This window comes from Manacus candei, unplaced genomic scaffold, assembly GCF_025592945.1.
Source record: "Manacus candei isolate 608988 ecotype Guabito, Panama unplaced genomic scaffold, ASM2559294v1 h1tg000050l, whole genome shotgun sequence".
In the NCBI taxonomy this organism is placed as follows: domain Eukaryota; kingdom Metazoa; phylum Chordata; class Aves; order Passeriformes; family Pipridae; genus Manacus; species Manacus candei.
In genome coordinates, this window is record NW_026138098.1 from 20,470,800 (window position 1) to 20,488,751 (window position 17,952).

At 57.1% G+C, this 17,952-nt stretch overlaps 1 protein-coding gene across 5 annotated transcripts in view; it reads left to right on the forward strand.

The window, feature by feature from the left end:
- PSD (pleckstrin and Sec7 domain containing) overlaps nucleotides 1-17,952 on the forward strand; it is a 47,018-nt gene that overhangs the window by 28,012 nt on the left and 1,054 nt on the right. For 4 of the 5 annotated variants that reach the window (XM_051800081.1, XM_051800085.1, XM_051800082.1 and 1 more), the window contains 11 exons: nucleotides 762-962; nucleotides 1,463-1,543; nucleotides 2,107-2,219; nucleotides 3,063-3,121; nucleotides 3,658-3,747; nucleotides 13,503-13,546; nucleotides 14,749-14,927; nucleotides 15,769-15,839; nucleotides 16,411-16,568; nucleotides 16,892-17,036; nucleotides 17,648-17,791. In XM_051800081.1, the coding sequence (XP_051656041.1) occupies nucleotides 762-962; nucleotides 1,463-1,543; nucleotides 2,107-2,219; nucleotides 3,063-3,121; nucleotides 3,658-3,747; nucleotides 13,503-13,546; nucleotides 14,749-14,927; nucleotides 15,769-15,839; nucleotides 16,411-16,568; nucleotides 16,892-17,036; nucleotides 17,648-17,791 (1,285 nt within the window). The remainder of the gene's footprint in view (nucleotides 1-761; nucleotides 963-1,462; nucleotides 1,544-2,106; nucleotides 2,220-3,062; nucleotides 3,122-3,657; nucleotides 3,748-13,502; nucleotides 13,547-14,748; nucleotides 14,928-15,768; nucleotides 15,840-16,410; nucleotides 16,569-16,891; nucleotides 17,037-17,647; nucleotides 17,792-17,952) is intronic. The other variant, XM_051800084.1, reaches the window with a different exon arrangement.

Genomic DNA, 17,952 nt, shown 5'->3' on the forward strand with positions numbered 1-17,952 from the left:
GAACATTGCAAGGGCTGCCAGAAAATTTGGGCGAGGTCAGAGTTGCTTAACGTTCCTTGTTGATTAGATTCAACCAGCTTTTAGTTGGGATAACTTCTGCATGGCTGAGTCAGATTGCTTTGGGGGCCAAGCCAAGAGTGTCTCCTAACGTGGCCATTTAAGGCATGGTGGGCTGAGAGCTGATGGGTAGCCTGGAGAAGACAGTACACTCCACTGTGAGCTGGGAGGCCAGGGGGGTGTAGTGCTTTGAAGTGAGTGAGTGGGAAAAGGTGAACGAAGAAATTACAGTTGTCTTGTCTCGGGTAGAAACTGTGCTTGAGAGCAGCACGAGGAGTTTGTCCAGATTAAAAAATGAGTGTGGATCTGTAGGACAGCATGTGATGTGCACATGTTTCTGCTCCAAGTCTCCGCTACAGCTGAGCTTGGCAGAGCCTGAGCCCACACATACAGTTTCACAGGCTCAGAGTGGGGGACTTTGGAGCAGTTGTACATCCAGTTTGGATGTGGATTTGGGTGTCTTGATCCTGTCATCTGTCACTGGAGCTGTTCCATCACCCCACCTCTCCTCCAGCTGCATCCTCAAACCTTCCTTTAGCTCCCAGTCCCAACCTTGGAGTGTGTCTGACCAGTGTTGTTCATCCTGGGTCCCAGCAGTGAGTAGTGAGTCTCCAAAGCAGCGTGAGGAATCTGCATTTCCTGAGAAGCTGAACAAGCAGAGGATCTGGAGGCAGGCTAATGTGAAGTGCCCCTTTCCATTGCAGTGACCACCCCCAGAGCCAGCTGGTTTCAGACTCGGAGTCGGAGATGGACAGCGTGGAGCATCTGGTCCTGGGCAGCACGGACACCCTTTCCAATGGGCACAAGGCTGACCTGGAGGCCGCCAAACGCCTGGCCAAGAGGCTCTACAACCTGGATGGCTTTAAAAAAGCAGATGTGGCTCGCCACTTGGGGAAGAAGTACGTGTGGGTAATAGCAAGGAATGTTCTGTTGTGCAAGGGTCTCACCTGCGCCTGCGGTGCACCCACAGCTGCTGCCCTTGCGGGGTACCAGGCTGGCAGGGAACAGCTGGCAGGCCCTCACAGCCATGACTGCTACATCTGCAGCAGGTGTTACCTCTGAAGGTCTTAAAACCTAAGAGACATCCAGATTTTGGTACCTTCCTATCATGACTGCATCTTGGATGCTTCAGTAGGGGGTTAGGGTAGGGGGATGGCTAGCTGACCTCTCGTGGGCCCTTCCAGCTCTAGTTTTTCCATTTTCTCTTACATACCCAGTATTCCTGTTGGATTTGTGGGTGACTTCTCTGGGTTTCATGGGATTGTGGGGTGTGTCTGTCCTCAGCACACCGTCTGCAACCCTGGGGAGTTCCCAGCCTCCTAGAATCCACCCAACTCCTGTGTGCCTTTGGCTGTCCCCACAGTTTGGTTGATCCCACTCTTACTCTCCCCCTTTTCTATTTCAGCAATGAGTTCAGCAGGATGGTGGCAGGGGAATATCTGAAGTTCTTCGTGTTCACGGGGATGAGCCTGGACCAGGCTCTCAGGTCAGAGCTGAGTGTATGTACATGTGCATGTGTGTGGTGGCCACCAGAGTGAGGTCCCAACAGACCGTGCCCTCTACAGTTCTGCAACCACACAGAGATCTGCACGAGCAGGCTGAACCCATGACTCCCCAGCTGGAGATCCTCTTACCTCTTAAACAGGAGAGGGTGATTCCCAAGGTGATCTCTCAGCCACACAATAAAGAAAGAGCATCCCCAGTCTTAACTCAATGGTCAGTGCAGTCGGATGACAGTCAGGTTCACCTAGGCCTGGCTTTTCAGGTCTTGAACTCGAATCCTTCTGTTGTTACCTCCACCTCCTTTCCTGGTGTAGCTCCTGGGACTGGCTGTAGGCCTCTGCAATGTGCCAGCAGGATATGGTGCTGTGGGTTTGGAGGAGAGTCCCACAGTGGGTTGGGAGGGAGGGATGTGAAACAGTGGGGCTTCATCCAGCACACGGGGGGGTGTCTCCAAACCAGAAAGAACAGTTCCATTCCTGCGCAAGGGGGATTGGAGAAACTACTGGGGGGCTTCATGTGTGACCAGCACTGCTGCTGCTTTTTCAGGTCCTTTCTAAAAGAGCTGGCCTTGATGGGAGAGACGCAAGAGCGAGAGCGAGTGCTGGCTCATTTTTCGCAGCGCTATTATGAGTGTAATCCCAATGCCATCCCTTCAGAAGGTAAGAAACTGTACATGTCTCTGTGTGTGTGTGTGTGTGTGTGTGTGTGTGTGTGTGTGTTTCAAGGGAGTCTGTGTGTTTGTCAGCTCAGTCAAGATGCTCAAAGTGAAACTAGAGAGCAAACTGAGAGCCTATACTGACACCTTGGAAGATAGCCCTGGTTACGGAGATGTCATTTCCCTCAAATGACAGCTGCTTAGATTATTTTTTTTTAAGCCTGCTTTGGCTGGGTGATGCATAATTAGGACTCAACCCATCCTTACTTCTGACCTTGAGCAGATTAGCACAGGAAGCAAGAGATGGCCCTCCTCACCAAATAGACCTCAGCTCTCAGACCCTCAGCTCAGGGAATATCCAAGTGAGAAAACCCATGTACCTGGCACTTGGGGAGCACAGATACTCACTTTGTACTGTTTCATGTCTTTGCATCTCTTCTGTGTGTGCTCACTTGCTGAGTCTGCTCTGAGCTGGCTCTGGGACAGGTGAGGTTTGGGTTGCCTGGCTGGCAGAGGGCTGTGCTGGTCCTATCTTGCCATGCTAGTAGCTCTGCAGGATTAGCTACAGCATCACTGCCTGGCTGTAGGGGCTGCAGGGTTGGAAGGGAATTTGTATGCTCAGGTTTGGGGCCAGCTTTAATTCAGCGACCTCCTACCTACTTGCCCTCACGCTGTCATCACTACACTGACTGCTGTGTGCTCCTTGTGCCTGGGGCAGGAGGAAGGGGCTCAGGCCTATTTTGGAGGCTCAGAGCCCCTGTGCCCTGCCTGAGATGCCAAGGGTCTGGAGCACCAGCTACAGGGCTGAGCTGGGGGCTCTAATTCCTGTCCTGTGCTTGTGCTGCAGATGGAGCCCACACCCTCACCTGTGCCCTGATGCTGTTAAACACAGATCTACATGGACATGTAAGTTAACACTGCCATTGCCCCAGTCTGTCCCCTGTCTGAGCCCATCACCCTGAACCATAGGTGCTGGGGCAAGAGTGAGGACTTGCAAGGACGGAGCCACGTGAGCAGAAGGCATGGGACCCTGGGTCCACAAGCACTGGTCACCCTTAATGTGTCTGGTGAGGAGAGAGGAGACAGGCTGAATGAGAGGAGGAGCTGGTGAAGGAGAGAGGGGGGCTTTGGGGGAGACTCGATGAGCTGGAAAATGTAGAGGTGGGATGAGGACAGAAGAGAAAAGTGGACAGGGAGGGAAGGTGGGAATGAGACTCCAAAACCAGCTGCCATTGGGAGTGGGGAGACTATTTCAAATTCCTGGAGTCTATGTAAAGACAACAGCTTCCCCATACCTGCAAGCAGCCTCCCTGATACCTGGCTGGTCCCTCACCCCTCTGCAGAGATGGGTGTCTGTTCCTGGGCTGTGGGACCTGCTCCAGCCACTATTGATCTCTGTCCCAAAGGTAACCCCCACATTTCTCTCCCCCTGGCTCCCCCAGAATATTGGGAAGAGAATGTCCTGCTCTGACTTCATTGGCAACTTGGAGGGACTCAATGGAGGCACTGACTTCCCCAAGGATTTGCTCAAGGTAAATTCAATTGTTCTCCCTGGCCAGCCAAGCAGGAGGAGCAAAAGTGAGAGCTTTGGGCTGGATCACATGGGGATACTATGAATCACACTTGGATCACACTGGGATGCTATGAATGCAAGATGCATTAACATGCAAGAACAGTGGTGGTCCTTGGGCCTACAGTTTTCCCCCTGCCTTGCTGAGGGGAACATGGGCTGTCCTGTTCCCCCAGAGGAACACCGGAGCTCCGGTTGGGATCCTGATTCCCTCACTGCTCTTGCTATGCCGGTATCACAGGCAAGGGAGCTTACTCTCACAGACATGGGGCAGCTTGCTAAGGTTGGTTTGCCCAGCTGCAGCCAGAGGCTTCATGGCATCATCACAATGGTACTCTGCCCTTCCTGACTCCCTGAAGCACTGGAGCCCAAAGCTTTGGCCAGGCCCTGGGACTGGAGCCATCTCTGGTGGTAGAGGTGACATGGGCAAGGCATGGAAGTGGGGATGGTGGGCTGCAGGTTAAAGCCTCGAAGCTGGGAACTCACCACACTGGTGTGACTGAGGGTATCCTGCCTTCTCCCTGCCTAACCCTGTTCCCAGAGGGACTTGGCCAGGGAGGGCAGTGTTAAGCAAGCACCTCTGGCCTTGGACTGCTGTGCTTCTCTGGCATCGCCTGTTCTCAGGATGGTGTTCTGCGCTGCTGTCTCCCTGTCTTAGACCCTGGGAATAGGCTTAGATCCCATGGGCTCTGCCAGGCAGAAACCGTTGCTGTTGGTGAAGCGCTACAGTTGGAAAATACTCATGATGTGGAAAATGGGTTCCCACAGGGTGCTGGAGCCACAATGGGGGGAGGTGGTTGAGGAAAAAAGGCAACAGAGGGTGAAAAGCTGAGCTCCCTTTTCAGCCTCTGTGGGTCTATTCCTGGCTGTGTCGCTCACCCCATCATTAAGGGGTTACTAGCAGTTCTCAATAGGGCTGTCCTCCCTCTCAGCCCACGCTTTGCCAGTAAAAGGAGTTACTCAGGAAAAATTCTCCTATCATTTTAAACCCAGCTCCAGAAAAGGCTTTAAGCACCCAAAATGGATGGAAACATCCAAAATGTGGACCCTGAACCCTTGCCCTTCAGTGCTGCTGCACTTTGGAGTATCCAAGCTCCACAGACTCCTTAGTGCACGCCCTTTGCAGCCCCTGGTGCCCCACAGTGGGCTACCTGCACTTGAGGCATTGCCCTGTTCCTGTTAAACTTCACCCCTAAAAGTACCAGCAGTTTAAACATGTGAGATCAAGTTACCCCGTCAGACCACTGGGAAATAGGATAGTGAGGAAGTGCCACAAAGCTACAGGCTTTCTCTTATAGGCAGTGGCCAAGACCTTTGCTGGGTGCAAGGGAGTGGGGGAGGCTGCAGTGCTGCAGCACAGCCCCGCACAGCTCTGCCCGCGGCCCAGCAGCTGGGAGGCTGCTCTGCTAAAAATGGCTTGTTCCCTCTGCAGCTGCGGTGCTTCCCACCGCTGCTTTTCAGCCGCCTCTGTACAGGGGCCATGCTGGGAAGGGGGAGTAAAAGGCAGTGTGAGAAACCTCACATGGGGCAGGCTGCAGCTCCTCACCTGAAACACCATTCCACTTGGGGAACCCCCTGCCTGTGCAAGGCGGAGTGGGGCCACAGGGCAGGTGAGATGGGCTTGTGCCAGAGGGAGGACTGGCAAGGAGGGCCTGTGCCTCTCTTGGGCAGCCTTTGCCAGGCTCAACAAGAGAAGACCCTCTTTCCCTTCTGCCCAGTGCTTTTGGCTGCTTGGTGCTCTGGTCTCCACACAGGCTGAGGGAGCAGACAAATGGGGACAGGCTCACTAGCCCTGTTACCCTGGGTAGGATGCTGCCTCCTTGGCAGACCTAGCTGGCGGGCTGTGCTTGGGGACTGAGGCTCCTGTGCAGGCGTGCCACACAGCTGTCTGGCTAATTTTAGTGCTCCAGGAGCACACGCATTTCCTAAGGGTAGCAGGAGAGAGGAAGGGCTAGCAGGCTTTGCAGAAGCTTCCCAAAGCTCAAGGCTGGGTCTTGGGCAGCTCCAGCAGCACAGAAGAAAGGTCCTGGGGGCTCTTCCAAGCCTGCCTAGGTAGATAGCACAGGCTGCTACAGCACGAACTTCGAAGCTGGAGGGCTGGAAGTGGCTCTCGCCCACAGGGAATCTCACCACCCGGGAATGGGGGCAGCAAGAGAGGACCTAGGTGGCTGCAGGGGCACAAGGCCACTGTCCCCTTTGACTCTGGGGACACTGTCAGGAATAGACCCACAGGGAGCCTGAGCACTCCTCTTGTCTCTGGCTGCAGGGGGAGTCCCAAGACAAACACAGCGTGATGCCTGAGAGCTTGTGGCAGCTTGAGTCAGATGAGAACTTTATCTGCTACTAGCTAATACATGTAAACAATCCCAGTTTTATGCAGAAGCAATGAAAACACTTTAAGAGCTTTCACAGCTGAGCACCACATCCCCCTCACTGACAGTGCTTCACCATACCCTGCACAGCACTGCTGCTGGAGCTAAGGCAGTGATGCCTTACTGGCACTGCTGCTGGAAACCCTTTCCTGTGGCTCTGGAAGCTCCTCTGGAGAACTATACTCTGCAGAAACGGCTGCCCTCCCTCCCTCAGGCATGGAGCCATGCCAGGGATATAAGAACCCATGTAATGCCATGCCTGAAGATGCCCGCATCTGCAGGCTTGGACCTGAACTCCTGTGGCCGTACGAAGGCACTGCCCATACAGAAGGAAGGAGGTGAAGGAGGTCATCCTGGAATTGGTGGTATTTTGGTTAGCTCTTGAGATGTTGCTTTTCTCTTGACAGTGTGATTTTAGCCCAGGCCCCCTGGGATTTCACTCGCTGGTTGTCTGTTATATTTCAGATGTGGATTTGACCTTTACAAGATTGATTACTTTGTGGAGCCTCAGCTCATCCCCATCTTCCTTACTCTTTTAGTTTAACCTTGTGCTTTACTGGCTGGCAGAAAAGCAGTAGGACTAAATCAGGCCCAATTTCTCCCCGTCACTGCTTAGCAATTGCAGGAATGAGGCAAATCTGTGCTGCCTTCCAGCCTAGAAGCCCAGAGCACGTCACAGATGTTAATGAATTAAGCCTGACAATGCAGTCGGGTCCTCGGGGGAGGAAGGTAGGATGGGCCCCCACCTTCCAGCTTGGAGGCACAACAGCAGGGCTCAGACGCTCAGAGTGCTGGGTAAGTGATTAGCAATGTGGGAAGAAAGCCCTGGCTCCCACCTCTGAGCTATAATCACAGAAACGCTTGCTCAGTCTAATCCCTCGGGCTATTTTTTTTTTGCCTGTTTCCCCTGGGAGCAATATGCCGCCCTGCCCCGGCTCCCTTGGCTCCCCCCAGCCTCAGGGGCAGCCCAACATATTTGATGTGCCAGGCACCCATGCCCCCTCCCTCACAAGTTGTGCCCAGTGATCCTATGCCAAGCAGTTAGGATAGAGTGGAAAATTTCCCCCTCTCCACTGGCTGCATCTCCTGCTCAGTCAAGCCTAACTAAATTACGCATCGATCCTCGCCTTCTGCAAGGATGCCCAGCTCTTTGCATCTTCACAGGAGCAGCTGCCTGAAGCATCTCTGTCCTGCCTGTAACCAGCTGGGTGGCTCTAGCTACTGCCTGACCTGGGAGGGACAGGCAGGAGTGTTAAGCTTGGGGTGGGCACTGAAGATGGAAGGTCTGAGCACATCTCCACTGGGCCCATCTCCTACCAGCTTTATAGGTCTCTGGGGTGGACAGGGCTGCAGCAGCAGCTCTGAAGCCTGCCCAGATGGAACCGAGTGGAGATGCCACCCAGCCCCTGGAGCCCAGGAGATGCCACCACCGCAGCCCCACAAGAGCCCAGGAGGGTCCAGCCACCTGCTGGACCTCCGCGGAGAGGAGGCAGGGACGGCCAGCTGATGCAGCGAGGGCAGCTCCATCAACTCGCGTGGCATCAGCACCAGGGATGCTGTCCCCGCGAGTGGGATCTGTCCCCGCTGGTGGGATGCCGTCCTCCCGGGTGGGATGCCGTCCCCCTGGATGCAATCTATCCCCGCGGGTGGGATGTGTCCCCGCGGGTGAGATGCCGTCCCCGCGGGTGGGGTGCCCGCCGCCAGCCCCTCGGCTCGGCCCGGCCCGGCCCGGCCGGTTGCCGCGGGTCGCCATTGGCTGCGGCGGGCGGGGCGGGGCGGCCCCGCCTCTGTCGGGAGCCGCCGCCGAGCCCGGCCCGGCCCGGCCCCGCTTCAACAGGCGGCGGTGGCGGAGCGGCCGCGGCGGCAGGGCAGGGCAGGGCCGGGCAGGGCAGGGCAGGGCCGGGCCGGGCAGGGCAGGGCAGGGCAGGGCAGGCAGGGCCGCCGGGCGTCCCGCCGGGCGCCCCGCCGCCCCCCGCCGCCGGCGGCAGGATGATCGGCGTCAACAGCATCAACAGCAGCGCGGGGCGCATGCGGTCCCGCTCCATGTGCTCGGTGCGCTACGGGCGCAACTACCGCGGCGCGGAGACCTTCTGCTACGGCTGGCCCCAGCGCTCCCGCACTCTCAAGCCGGTGCTCTACACCGACCTGGTGGTCAGCCGCCTCCAGAACCGTCGCAAGAAGAAGCCGGTAAGCGGCGGGCCGGGGGAGCGGGTGGCTCCGCGGAGGGATGCGCAGCGCTCTGCGCCCCGGCGGGGACATGGGCAGGCGGACGTGCCCGGACAGCCGCCGTCCCGCCCGCTGGAAGAGCCTCAGCCCTGGTATGGATGTAGCGATCAGCCAGCCCCATCTCCCTCTCCTGCCTGCTTTCCGCGGAGCCGGGCCCCCACCAGCCCGCCCCTCCGCCCGAGGATCCCCTCCCCAGCCCTGCCGTCCTTCCCGCATCCGACCCCGAGCACAGGGGTTGCGGGAGCGCGGCAAGACCTGGGTGACATTGCGCCGCTTACCGTGGTCTGACAGCAACGCTTGCTCGAAAACATCGCTGCAAGAGGAATCCAGGACAGAGCCGTACCGCTGGGACCAGCCCTCCAGCTTAGCATAAGTGACAAGCTCTGCGGGCTCCCTGCCAAGGGTTGAGCTGCGCCGTGCCGTGCCGTGCCGTGCCAGCCCGGCCAGGGCAGACTGGCACCCAGCTGGGCGGCGGGGAAAGCCGCAAGGCAGCGCGGAGGGACAGCGCCGCAGCCCCGGCTCCCAGCCGAGCGGAGCTGGAGAGAAAGGAGTGGCAGCCTGGACAAAAAAGGGCTTTTTACTGCCAAGAGCTTGCTCGCTGTGAGCCGACATCCGTTTCGGAGATGTTAGGCTGGTGCGCATCGGTCCTGGGTGGGAAGAAGCGAACAGGCTGTCTCTGGGCGCGTCCTGCCTCGGTTGGGTTCCTTGCTCTGGTGTAGCAGCGGGAGAAGAGTCTGCATCGTCCCCCTCCTCTCAGGCAGGTTGGGGCAGAGCAGGCAGGGGTACCCCAGAGCTACCTGGGCCGCCCCCGTGGCCAGAACAAGCCCGGTGGGGCCATCGGGGCCGTGCCAAGCCGCGATACTGTCATAGCGCAGTACGGTCTGGGGGCAGCATTAAGTTGTGACGCACTCGGTTGGAAACATGCAGTTGGGAGATGCTCGGTCGCTGCTTCCCGTGCTGTGGGGCTGTGCTGGGAGGGATAGAGGGGTCTGCTGTCCTGGGAGTAATAGTTGCCTGGGCAAGGAAGATTTTAAATATTTTAAAAGAGATTGGTGCAGCTTAGATGTTACTGAGTTGAAGGTATGGGGCTGGGATAGGCAGCTGTCCATTACTGACTGCAGCAGGGTGGAAGGTGATGCACAGGACACTGTCCCAGTGGCAGCCTATTCTACAGGGAAAAAAAGTCTGTTCCCAAGTCACTCTGCTCTGTGCACACTGGAGCCCCTCTGCAGTGGAGGGGAGGAGGGACACACGGGATGTGCGCAGCAGGGGCTGGTGTGTGCCAGGTGATGAGTTGTTCTTGAGCATGGGTTGTGCGTGCTGTACAGGCAGTGACGGTGTAGGGGGGGCTGCCAAGGTGAATTGGTGACCCAACATAGGCACAGTTCCATCTAATGTACAGCCCTGATCTGACCCTGCTGTTTGTATCTGCAGAGCTGGGGGGGTCTGTGTGCCTGGGGGACCTCATAGGGCTTTGTGGCTGGGTGTAGAGAAGATGTTTTGCTAAGGAAAAGTTGGGGAAAGCCAGCAATTGACCTCTCATATTGAAATGCTGCCATGCACAGAGAGAGGGAGAATGACTGCAGGGAGGGTGTTTGGTGGCTGTGAAGTCTGTCTTGAAGAATGTCATGCACCCGTGGATGGTCACAGGTCTAGCAAGAGGAAGGGGAGCCTTGACATGCACAGGGTATCTTGCTGTGCAGAGAGCTGAGCACTGTGTTGTTTAGCACAGGAACTAGCAGAGTGGAAAGGGGATGTGTCTGTAAGAGTTATGATGCATAAAAGAGACACTCCAGATAGGGTTAAACCCTTTATCCAGATACCTAAATTTCTGCATTAACCTTCATCTGTTACTTGAGTGCTGGGTTACAGCCCTCAGTACAATCCTGTGCCACAGCTGTGTCCAGGCCAGCTTGTTACCCAGCTCCCCAAACCACCACTGAATCTTGCCTCTGGTCTGGTCTGAGCTGAGGAGTTGAAGGGGGCTGTCTTCTCCCTGCCCTGCTCACATAGGGCTGTCCCCAGCAGGGCTGGCACTATGGCTGGGCTGGAGCATCAGAGCCACCTGCCTCTTGCCCAGTGCAGCCCCTCACCTCTCCTTGAGACATTTGCTATAGCAGGACTCCGGGACATCCTCTCAGCCTGCTTTTTGGGAGTGAGGGCACCAAAGAAAGATGTTGTTGATTCAGTTAGAAATCCCACTGGGACAGTATATTCCTAGGTCTCTTCAGTATTGCGCATGTCTAGGGCAGAGCTGGCTGGCTGGCCTGGCATGCTGCAGCAGTGAGCTCATAACCCAACAATGGCAAAAAACCCCAACCATGCTTGGGGTCGTCCATAGTGGCATTTGGCCAGTGCCCAGCTTTCTCTTGGGCAGCGCTTGGAAGCGCAGAGATACCAAAAGGTGCTGTCCGTTCGGCCCAGCAGGAATCAAACCACAGAGCAAAGAGAACCTGGAGAGAGGGACCTGCTGGTTTAGTGTCTCTGGTCTCTGCTGACATGGTTGTGAGTTAGGCTTCAGGAGCCTGCATATCCTGTGCTTCCCCAGCAGAAACAGTCTGTACACCAAAGAGCACAGAGTTCAGTGGACTGACGGGCAGTTGTTCTGGTACAGTACCAGAACAGCAGGGTGGGCATTGTGGCTGGAATGCATCTTCTCAGCTAAGACCTGGGCTGAGTCCACCAGCTTTGTTCTGAGATCGGTGTTGGCTGGGGTTGGCGTTTAGCCAAGCAAAGTCTTGGCAGGATTTAAGTGTAGACATAAAGCTTTGCATTGTCCTCTCAATCCCCACAGTCTCCCTATTTGCTTCTCACTGTTTCCCTGCACAGGAGTGCTGAGCAAGCCCTGCTCCCTGACTCTGAGTTGGGGTACTTGGCAGCCCCTGCTGGACACGGGCTTGGTGGCATGCTGTCAGGGCTTGTAGCAGGGCAGCTGGAGCTTTTGAAAGCCGCAAGGCTGTTCAGCCTTTGAATTACTCGCCGACAGAGCCCAGGTTTTTGTAATGCAGTACTCTGCCAGGCTGTTATCCGGCAATGTGCCATCCAGAATTACTCCTCGAGCATCTTCTGGTATCACTTCATTCACTCTGCATTTAGCAGCAATCCTCCTGCAAGCCCTGCATGGGGCTGGGGTCCTCTCCAGTGTTGCACCTTACCCTGCCCTCCAAAATCCCAGCTCAGCTGGCTCACATCTCCCTTCCTTGGGGGCAGGGAGATGACACCTCTCTGTATTGCCACTGAGCCAGGTAGAAGCCAAACCATGTGTCCCATTCTGCCCACTCTTTCCAAGGTGCTTTTCTGCTGTTTTCAGTCCCCACTTCTTTGTGCTGTTTTTTTTTGTCTCCTTTTTGTGTCCGTTCGTTTTCAGCATTTTTCAGCTGCATCCGTGGCAGTGAGTAAGATCCCTTCCCTTCTGTTTCCCATGGTGACTCCTTATCATCTACATTGCTCTGAGATGCCTGCTTACCCCCCTGCTCCACTCCCAGGTTATGTTCTGCAATTTGTGTTCTGGATTGTGTTTTTCCCTCCAGGCTCTTCTTTAAGTCTCTCTTCTCCTCTTGCTACCAGCCCACTGATGGGTACCTCCTGCTCACAGCTCAGCATCCTGCCCCTCCAGCACTGGGGCTGCGTGAATGGGGCTGGAGTCAAATTTTCTCTCAGGCTCTGAGGCCATAACCCCTCTATAGGCATCCTGCCTTCCCAGGAGACAACTGAACCCTAGTTTCTGCCTGCTAGACTAGGACAGTCCCTTCCCTCCTCTGAGAAACAAACTGGTGCTATTGCCAGCATTTCCCCAGCAGGAAAGTGCAAGAGGAGCTGGGTTCCTGCTCCGTCCTGGCTGCTGTGCCTCTTGGGAGTGATGGATGTCCCTTCCCCAGACACCACTGGGGCCTGTGTGCTGGCCAGCATTCCTAGGCTCCTACACGCCTCCAGTTGTACTTTCTCAGCCACCAGCAAGATCTCTCAGCAGCAGTCTCTGACCCAGTGATGGATGTTGACAGCTGCATGAACAGCCTGTGCAAGACTCAATTATTTTCCTCCGAGGATGATGCCTTCCAGATCGTGCTCCAAAGCCCTCTGTGAGCACTGTGTTGAAACCCTCTCTGGAGCCTCCCTGATTGCAGAGCTGTGCTAAGCACTGCTGGCTTGCACCCAGCTTGGACCGAACAAACACTTGGGAGCAGGGCCCTGGAGCACCCTGCTGCAGGCAGGCTTGTCTTGCTCCTGTGCTGAAGTACGGGCATTGGGTCCTGCTTTGTTCAGCTTGGTGATGTTTGGGTCCCCAAGGAAGGAAAGGTGCTTGAGGGTGCTGGGGAGGGGTAGGGCCAGGCCACAGCCACTCCAAGCAGCAACAACCCACCCTACCTTGACCAGCCACAAGGTCCTCTGGGGGCCTCATGAATGACAGCATGCCAGGGTCTCTGCCAATGCCATGCTGAAGTCTGTCCCAAAGCTGAAGTGTGCTCCTGCGAGAGCAATGCATTGCTGGGGAGTGCTGGGTGCTGCCATGAGACCATCTCTGCTAGCCCAGGGCAGGTAGCTGACAGCAGCAGGGTTGCTGGCTATGGTCTGTTGGGTCATGAAGCTGCTGAGGGCCCTGGAGCAGACTGAGGTCCCACTGAGCGGCGTGAAGGCAAGCACCATCAAAGTCCGTCCCAAAAGCTTGCTCTCCTTGGACTCAGGCCTCCTGAATGCTGTTGCTTTTACCAGCCTGGAACACACTGTAGTGGGGAGAAACAGCTTTCCCAAGCACTTGGAAATGTTTGATGTGCCTCACCATTATGCTGCTAATGCTGTGGCACTGTCACAGGGAGGTAGAGTGGAAGGGAAAGAAAGGAGAAAATGCCAGGCCCATCCCCAGCACCATGCCTGGGATGTGCTTGGGGTTGCAGGTCCCATGGTGCCCAGGAGAAGCAGTATCTACAGTGATGTCAGTAACCCTAAAACAAGGTCCACCAGCTAGTCCAGCCAGGACAGGGCTGGATCAGGACAAACTGACGGGGGATTACCTTAACCTCCAGTACCCTTGAGCCAGTCTGGTGTGCCTTCTCTGTTCCCTGGAGCAGCCCCCCGTCTTGGCACCACTCTTCTGCTGACCCCCCTGCTCTTCTCTCTGCAGGCACTGTACGGCTCCATCAAGAACGAGAAGCTGCAGTGGGCCATGTAAGTACCCCCACGGGAGGTGCTGCTGCCCGGCGCTGGGCAGGCAGTGAGGCCACCCAGCCCCAGAGGCCCCACGAGCCATGATGCTGCAGTGCAGGTGCCCCGTGATGATTTGGGAAGGAGAGGGAGCTTGGGATGGACTGGGCTGGGGCTGCAGGCAACGTACCCCTGGCTGCCCTCAACACCTTCCCCAGCATGCTGAGAGAAAGCCAGCTGAGGCCAGCTTCCTGCGGCTTTGGTGTGGATTTGTGTCTTGGTGGCCATGCCCGTGGTGGGAGTAGGCAGGCTCTGGGGGTGCTGTGGCTGTGCCGGGGCCCCACAGGGTGCCCGCACCCTCGCCCACAGCTGCCATCTCCAGCAGCAGAAGCGGCAGCGCCTGCGCTGCAGGGATTAATCAGCCCAGTGGTACCCAGCGCTGAGCGATGCACTCGGCCGCTGCCATGGAGACGCCGGCAGATGCTGAGGGGTTTAATTAGCAGCGAGCGGCTGAGGGAGGGGGGAGGCAGCAGCTCTGGGCTCCCACATCTTCGTGCAGGCTGGGGGGAGCAGCACCAGTGCAGCCTGCCCACAGTGAGGGGCCGTGGCCTGGTGGGAGAGAGCTGCCTACATACTGCCCACACCTGCTCCTGCCCTCAACTGGTACTGCCTGAGGCCTTCCCACCACAGTCTCCCTGCACCCCTTCACTTCTGGCTTGGGGCCCCATAGTCTGGCTGCCACCCTGAAGGTGTGGGGACCACAGCCTGAGTCTCTCTTTGTGGGTGAGTTCCATTCTAAACCCTTCTTCCGACCAGCACCATGGCCTGGGGAGCCCTGGTAATGCCAAACCCTGGGGTGCTGCTCCTCCATGGCTCCTGGCTTATCAGCCTGGCTGGTGTCAGTCCCATCCCTGGCCAAAAAAAGGGCTCCTCATTCCCTGGGGTAGGCAGGTGCCCCACCCTGAATTGGCAGCAGACACCGCAATGCCCTGTCTTTTGAGGGGCCAGGCATCACCTCAGCTGCCTAGAGGGACAGGGGCACATGGGCATGGCTGGGTTTGGGATGCTCACCAGTGGTGGTGGGAGACTGCTCATCCTGGCCTGCTTCTCCTGGCTTCCCTTTCAGAAGCCAGGCCTAAAAGTTGGAACAGCCAGTGGGGAACTTGGTATTTGCTGTCCCCAGCAAAGTAACAAACTCTTTCCCCACCCAAATTTGTGATTGTCAGAGATGAGGAGGAGCTGAGAAAGTCCCTCTCGGAACTGGCAGACCCCAACCCAAAATCCATCAAGCGCATCAGCAGCTGCAGTAACCCCTTTCTGGACTTCTCCCAGGACTCCAGCATTGCCACCTACAAGCACGGGCTGTTAGTCCGCAAGATCCATGCTGATCCTGACTGCAAGAAAAGTAGGTGCCGGGGAGCCCATGGGAGGCACTTGGGGCAAGAGGGCACCAGTGAGCTCCAGAAACTAAACAGAGCTAAGCAGGGCAGGAGTCACTGTATGATGTCTAATGGTAGCAGGTAGCATCATGCCAGGCTTCAGCATCAGCCCCCTGTGTCCTCTCTGTCTGTATGTGCCAGGCATAATTCAGCCCTCAGGCTGGGGAGCTGGAAAGCTTCTCCCTGCCCATTTGCCCCCACCATCAGGGCCAGGCAGAGGCCAAGCAGGCGGGCAGAGCAGCCCCTGCCCACAGCACTGGGAAAAGCTCAGGCAGGGAGGTGGGCTGGGGTGGGATTCCAGAGGGCTGCATCCCTGCCACAGGATTGCAGGGATGGAGGAAGGTGTCCTGTGCTGTGATAAACAATACACACAGTAGGCTGCTGCTGGTTGGGCACTGCCAGGCATGTTCACCGTATTCCCAATAAAATCCCCTCTAAGCCCTGGCTATCTAATGCCGCCTAGATCTGATTAGATGCAGCCGCCCTCCAAAGCCAGCATTACCTGGCAGGCAGCACCGCCTCGTCCCCCGCCCTAGCGGGGAGGCAGTGGTGCATCCCAGCACAAGCAGCGAGGCGGGAGCGCGGCGGGCTGGCCCCGGGAGGCGGCAGGGCCCCCTGCCAGCAGCACCATCTGCCAGCCACGCGGCCGGCACGGGCTCAGGTGCGCGGGGACAGGCCTGGCGTGCTGCCCGTCCCGGGGGTGGGGGGACGTGCGTCGTGGCAGAGCTGGCTGGAGGAGGATGGGGGTTGCCTTCCCCCCACTAAATGCTGAGGATGATGTCTGAGCTGCTCTCTCCTCCCCGGCAGCACCCCGAGGGAAGCGAGGCTGGAAGCCCTTCCATGCCATCCTGAAGGGGATGATTCTCTACCTGCAGAAGGTAGGCAGCAGCAGAGCCACCTGTGTCTGCACCAGGGAGAGGGATTGTCTCCAGCCCAGGGGGTGGGGCATGGCAGTCTCCACAGCTGTGAGAGGGGCTCCAGCAAACAGCATGGCCTAAGCAAACTCGGCACCATGCATGCTTGAGCCATTGCTTGGGGATCTGGTGGCAACCCTGTTCCCAGGGTGGCTCAGCCTGAGCAGTGAAAGCGGCTGCTGACTGAGAGCCCTGCATGCAGGGGGCTTGGCTGGGGAGACAGGGGGCAGTGGGGTTCTTTGCCCTGGGTGGGAGGTTGGGCTGGACATCCAGTTCCCTGCAGGCATACATGCTGCCCAGCTGTGGGCAGTAGGGAACAGCCCCTGTGTTATTGCCAAGCCAATGCACCCAGGTTGTGCAGCCTCTCCCCAGGGGGGTAGGATGAGTTGGAAGCAGAGCCCGCAGCTGGCTGGTGGAGGGTGGTCTCTAAGACCTACCACTACCAGTGCTAATCTGCAGTACCTGAAACCTCACAGAGCTGACTCATGGTGGGCTGCATCCCTGAGCTGGCTCTGAAACTCCCCATGATTTGCAGGAGGAGTATAAGCCAGGGAAGGCACTGGCAGAAGAGGAGCTGAAGAATGCTATTAGCATCCACCATTCGCTTGCCACGCGGGCATCTGACTACAGCAAGCGACCCAATGTCTTCTACCTCAGGACAGCTGACTGGAGAGTCTTCCTCTTCCAAGCACAGTGAGTCCCTCAGGATCACTGGCTGGGCCCCACGCTGGGACACAAGGGCTCGTCTGACTGGGGGGTAGGGTGGGATGGGGCTTAGGGCCACATTGCTCTCTCCTGTCTTGGCCCTTTCTGGAAGGAAAGGGACCCGGTGTCAGTGCTGAGCTTTGCTCAGCTTCTCTTCTTCTTACCCTGCTGGGCACAGGATTGCTGGGGGCAGAGTCCCAGGTGCCACGGCTGGCCAGGGCCAGGTCTCGGGGACTTGGATCTTGTCTGCAGGGCAGATCTCTCCGTCTTTGGCACAGACAGCCCATCTGTGGTATGGCTTTTTTCCTTAGGAACCCAGAACAGATGCACTCGTGGATCACACGCATCAATGTGGTAGCAGCCATGTTCTCTGCACCCCCTTTCCCTGCAGCCATCGGCTCCCAGAAGAAGTTCAGCCGCCCACTGCTACCCAGCTCGTGCACCAGGCTGTCCCAGGTGGGCCATGGTGTGGGGGCAACCGTGAGCATGGGACAAACCCCCTGGGTCTCCCAGTGGCACTTTCCCCTGTGGAGGGACCTGTGTGGTGCCATGCTCCCCACTGCCTCCCAGTGAGGTGCAGGGCCGAGGGATTCACAGAGCAAAGGGGTACTGAGGTTGTGGGCAGACAGTGAGGTCTTGTTCCTGGCAGTGGGGACCGGAGTCAAGCAATAGTTAGACCATGGAAGAGAACATGGTCCCACACCACAACCTGCAGGGTCCTGCCAGGGACCTTGAAAGGCAACTGGCTGGGGGGATTAGCTGGCACTCGTGCATGCCAGGGCAGATATTCATAGAGCAGAAAGGATTTAAAAAAACCACCAGCCTAGTTTTAGAGGGATTAAATTCTTCTGCTTTAAGACTGCAGTCAGCCCCTCCACAAGGTGAGAGCAGACAGCCCCCAAGGGCCTATGATTTTGCCTGCCATTTAGAAAAAAAAAAATCAAACCCAGGAAAGGCAGCTGAGATCTTGGCTGGACCTATAAGGGGAAAAACCTATTCTGTCCCTGGCCAGCTCACACTACCAGGGGGATAGACCAAGGCACTGACATGGTGTCACCCTTCCCCAGGAGGAGCAGGTGAAGAACCACGAGACCAAGTTCAAGACAATGTCAGCAGAGCTGCTGGAGCATCGCTCCTCACTGCCTGAGAAGAAGGTGAAGGGCAAGGAGTATGAGGAGCTAAAGCAGAAGGAAGAGTACCTGGAGTTTGAGGTGAGCTGGGAGATACCCCCCTCTACCCTCAGGCCCTCTGCCCCTGCCTGCTTGGCTGTTCTGAGCGATGGGTCCAACCCATCCCTGTCAGATGAATTGCACTGTGTCATTGCCACGGTCACAAGCATTCCCCTGCCCTGGGATGCTGGCTGGGATGGGTG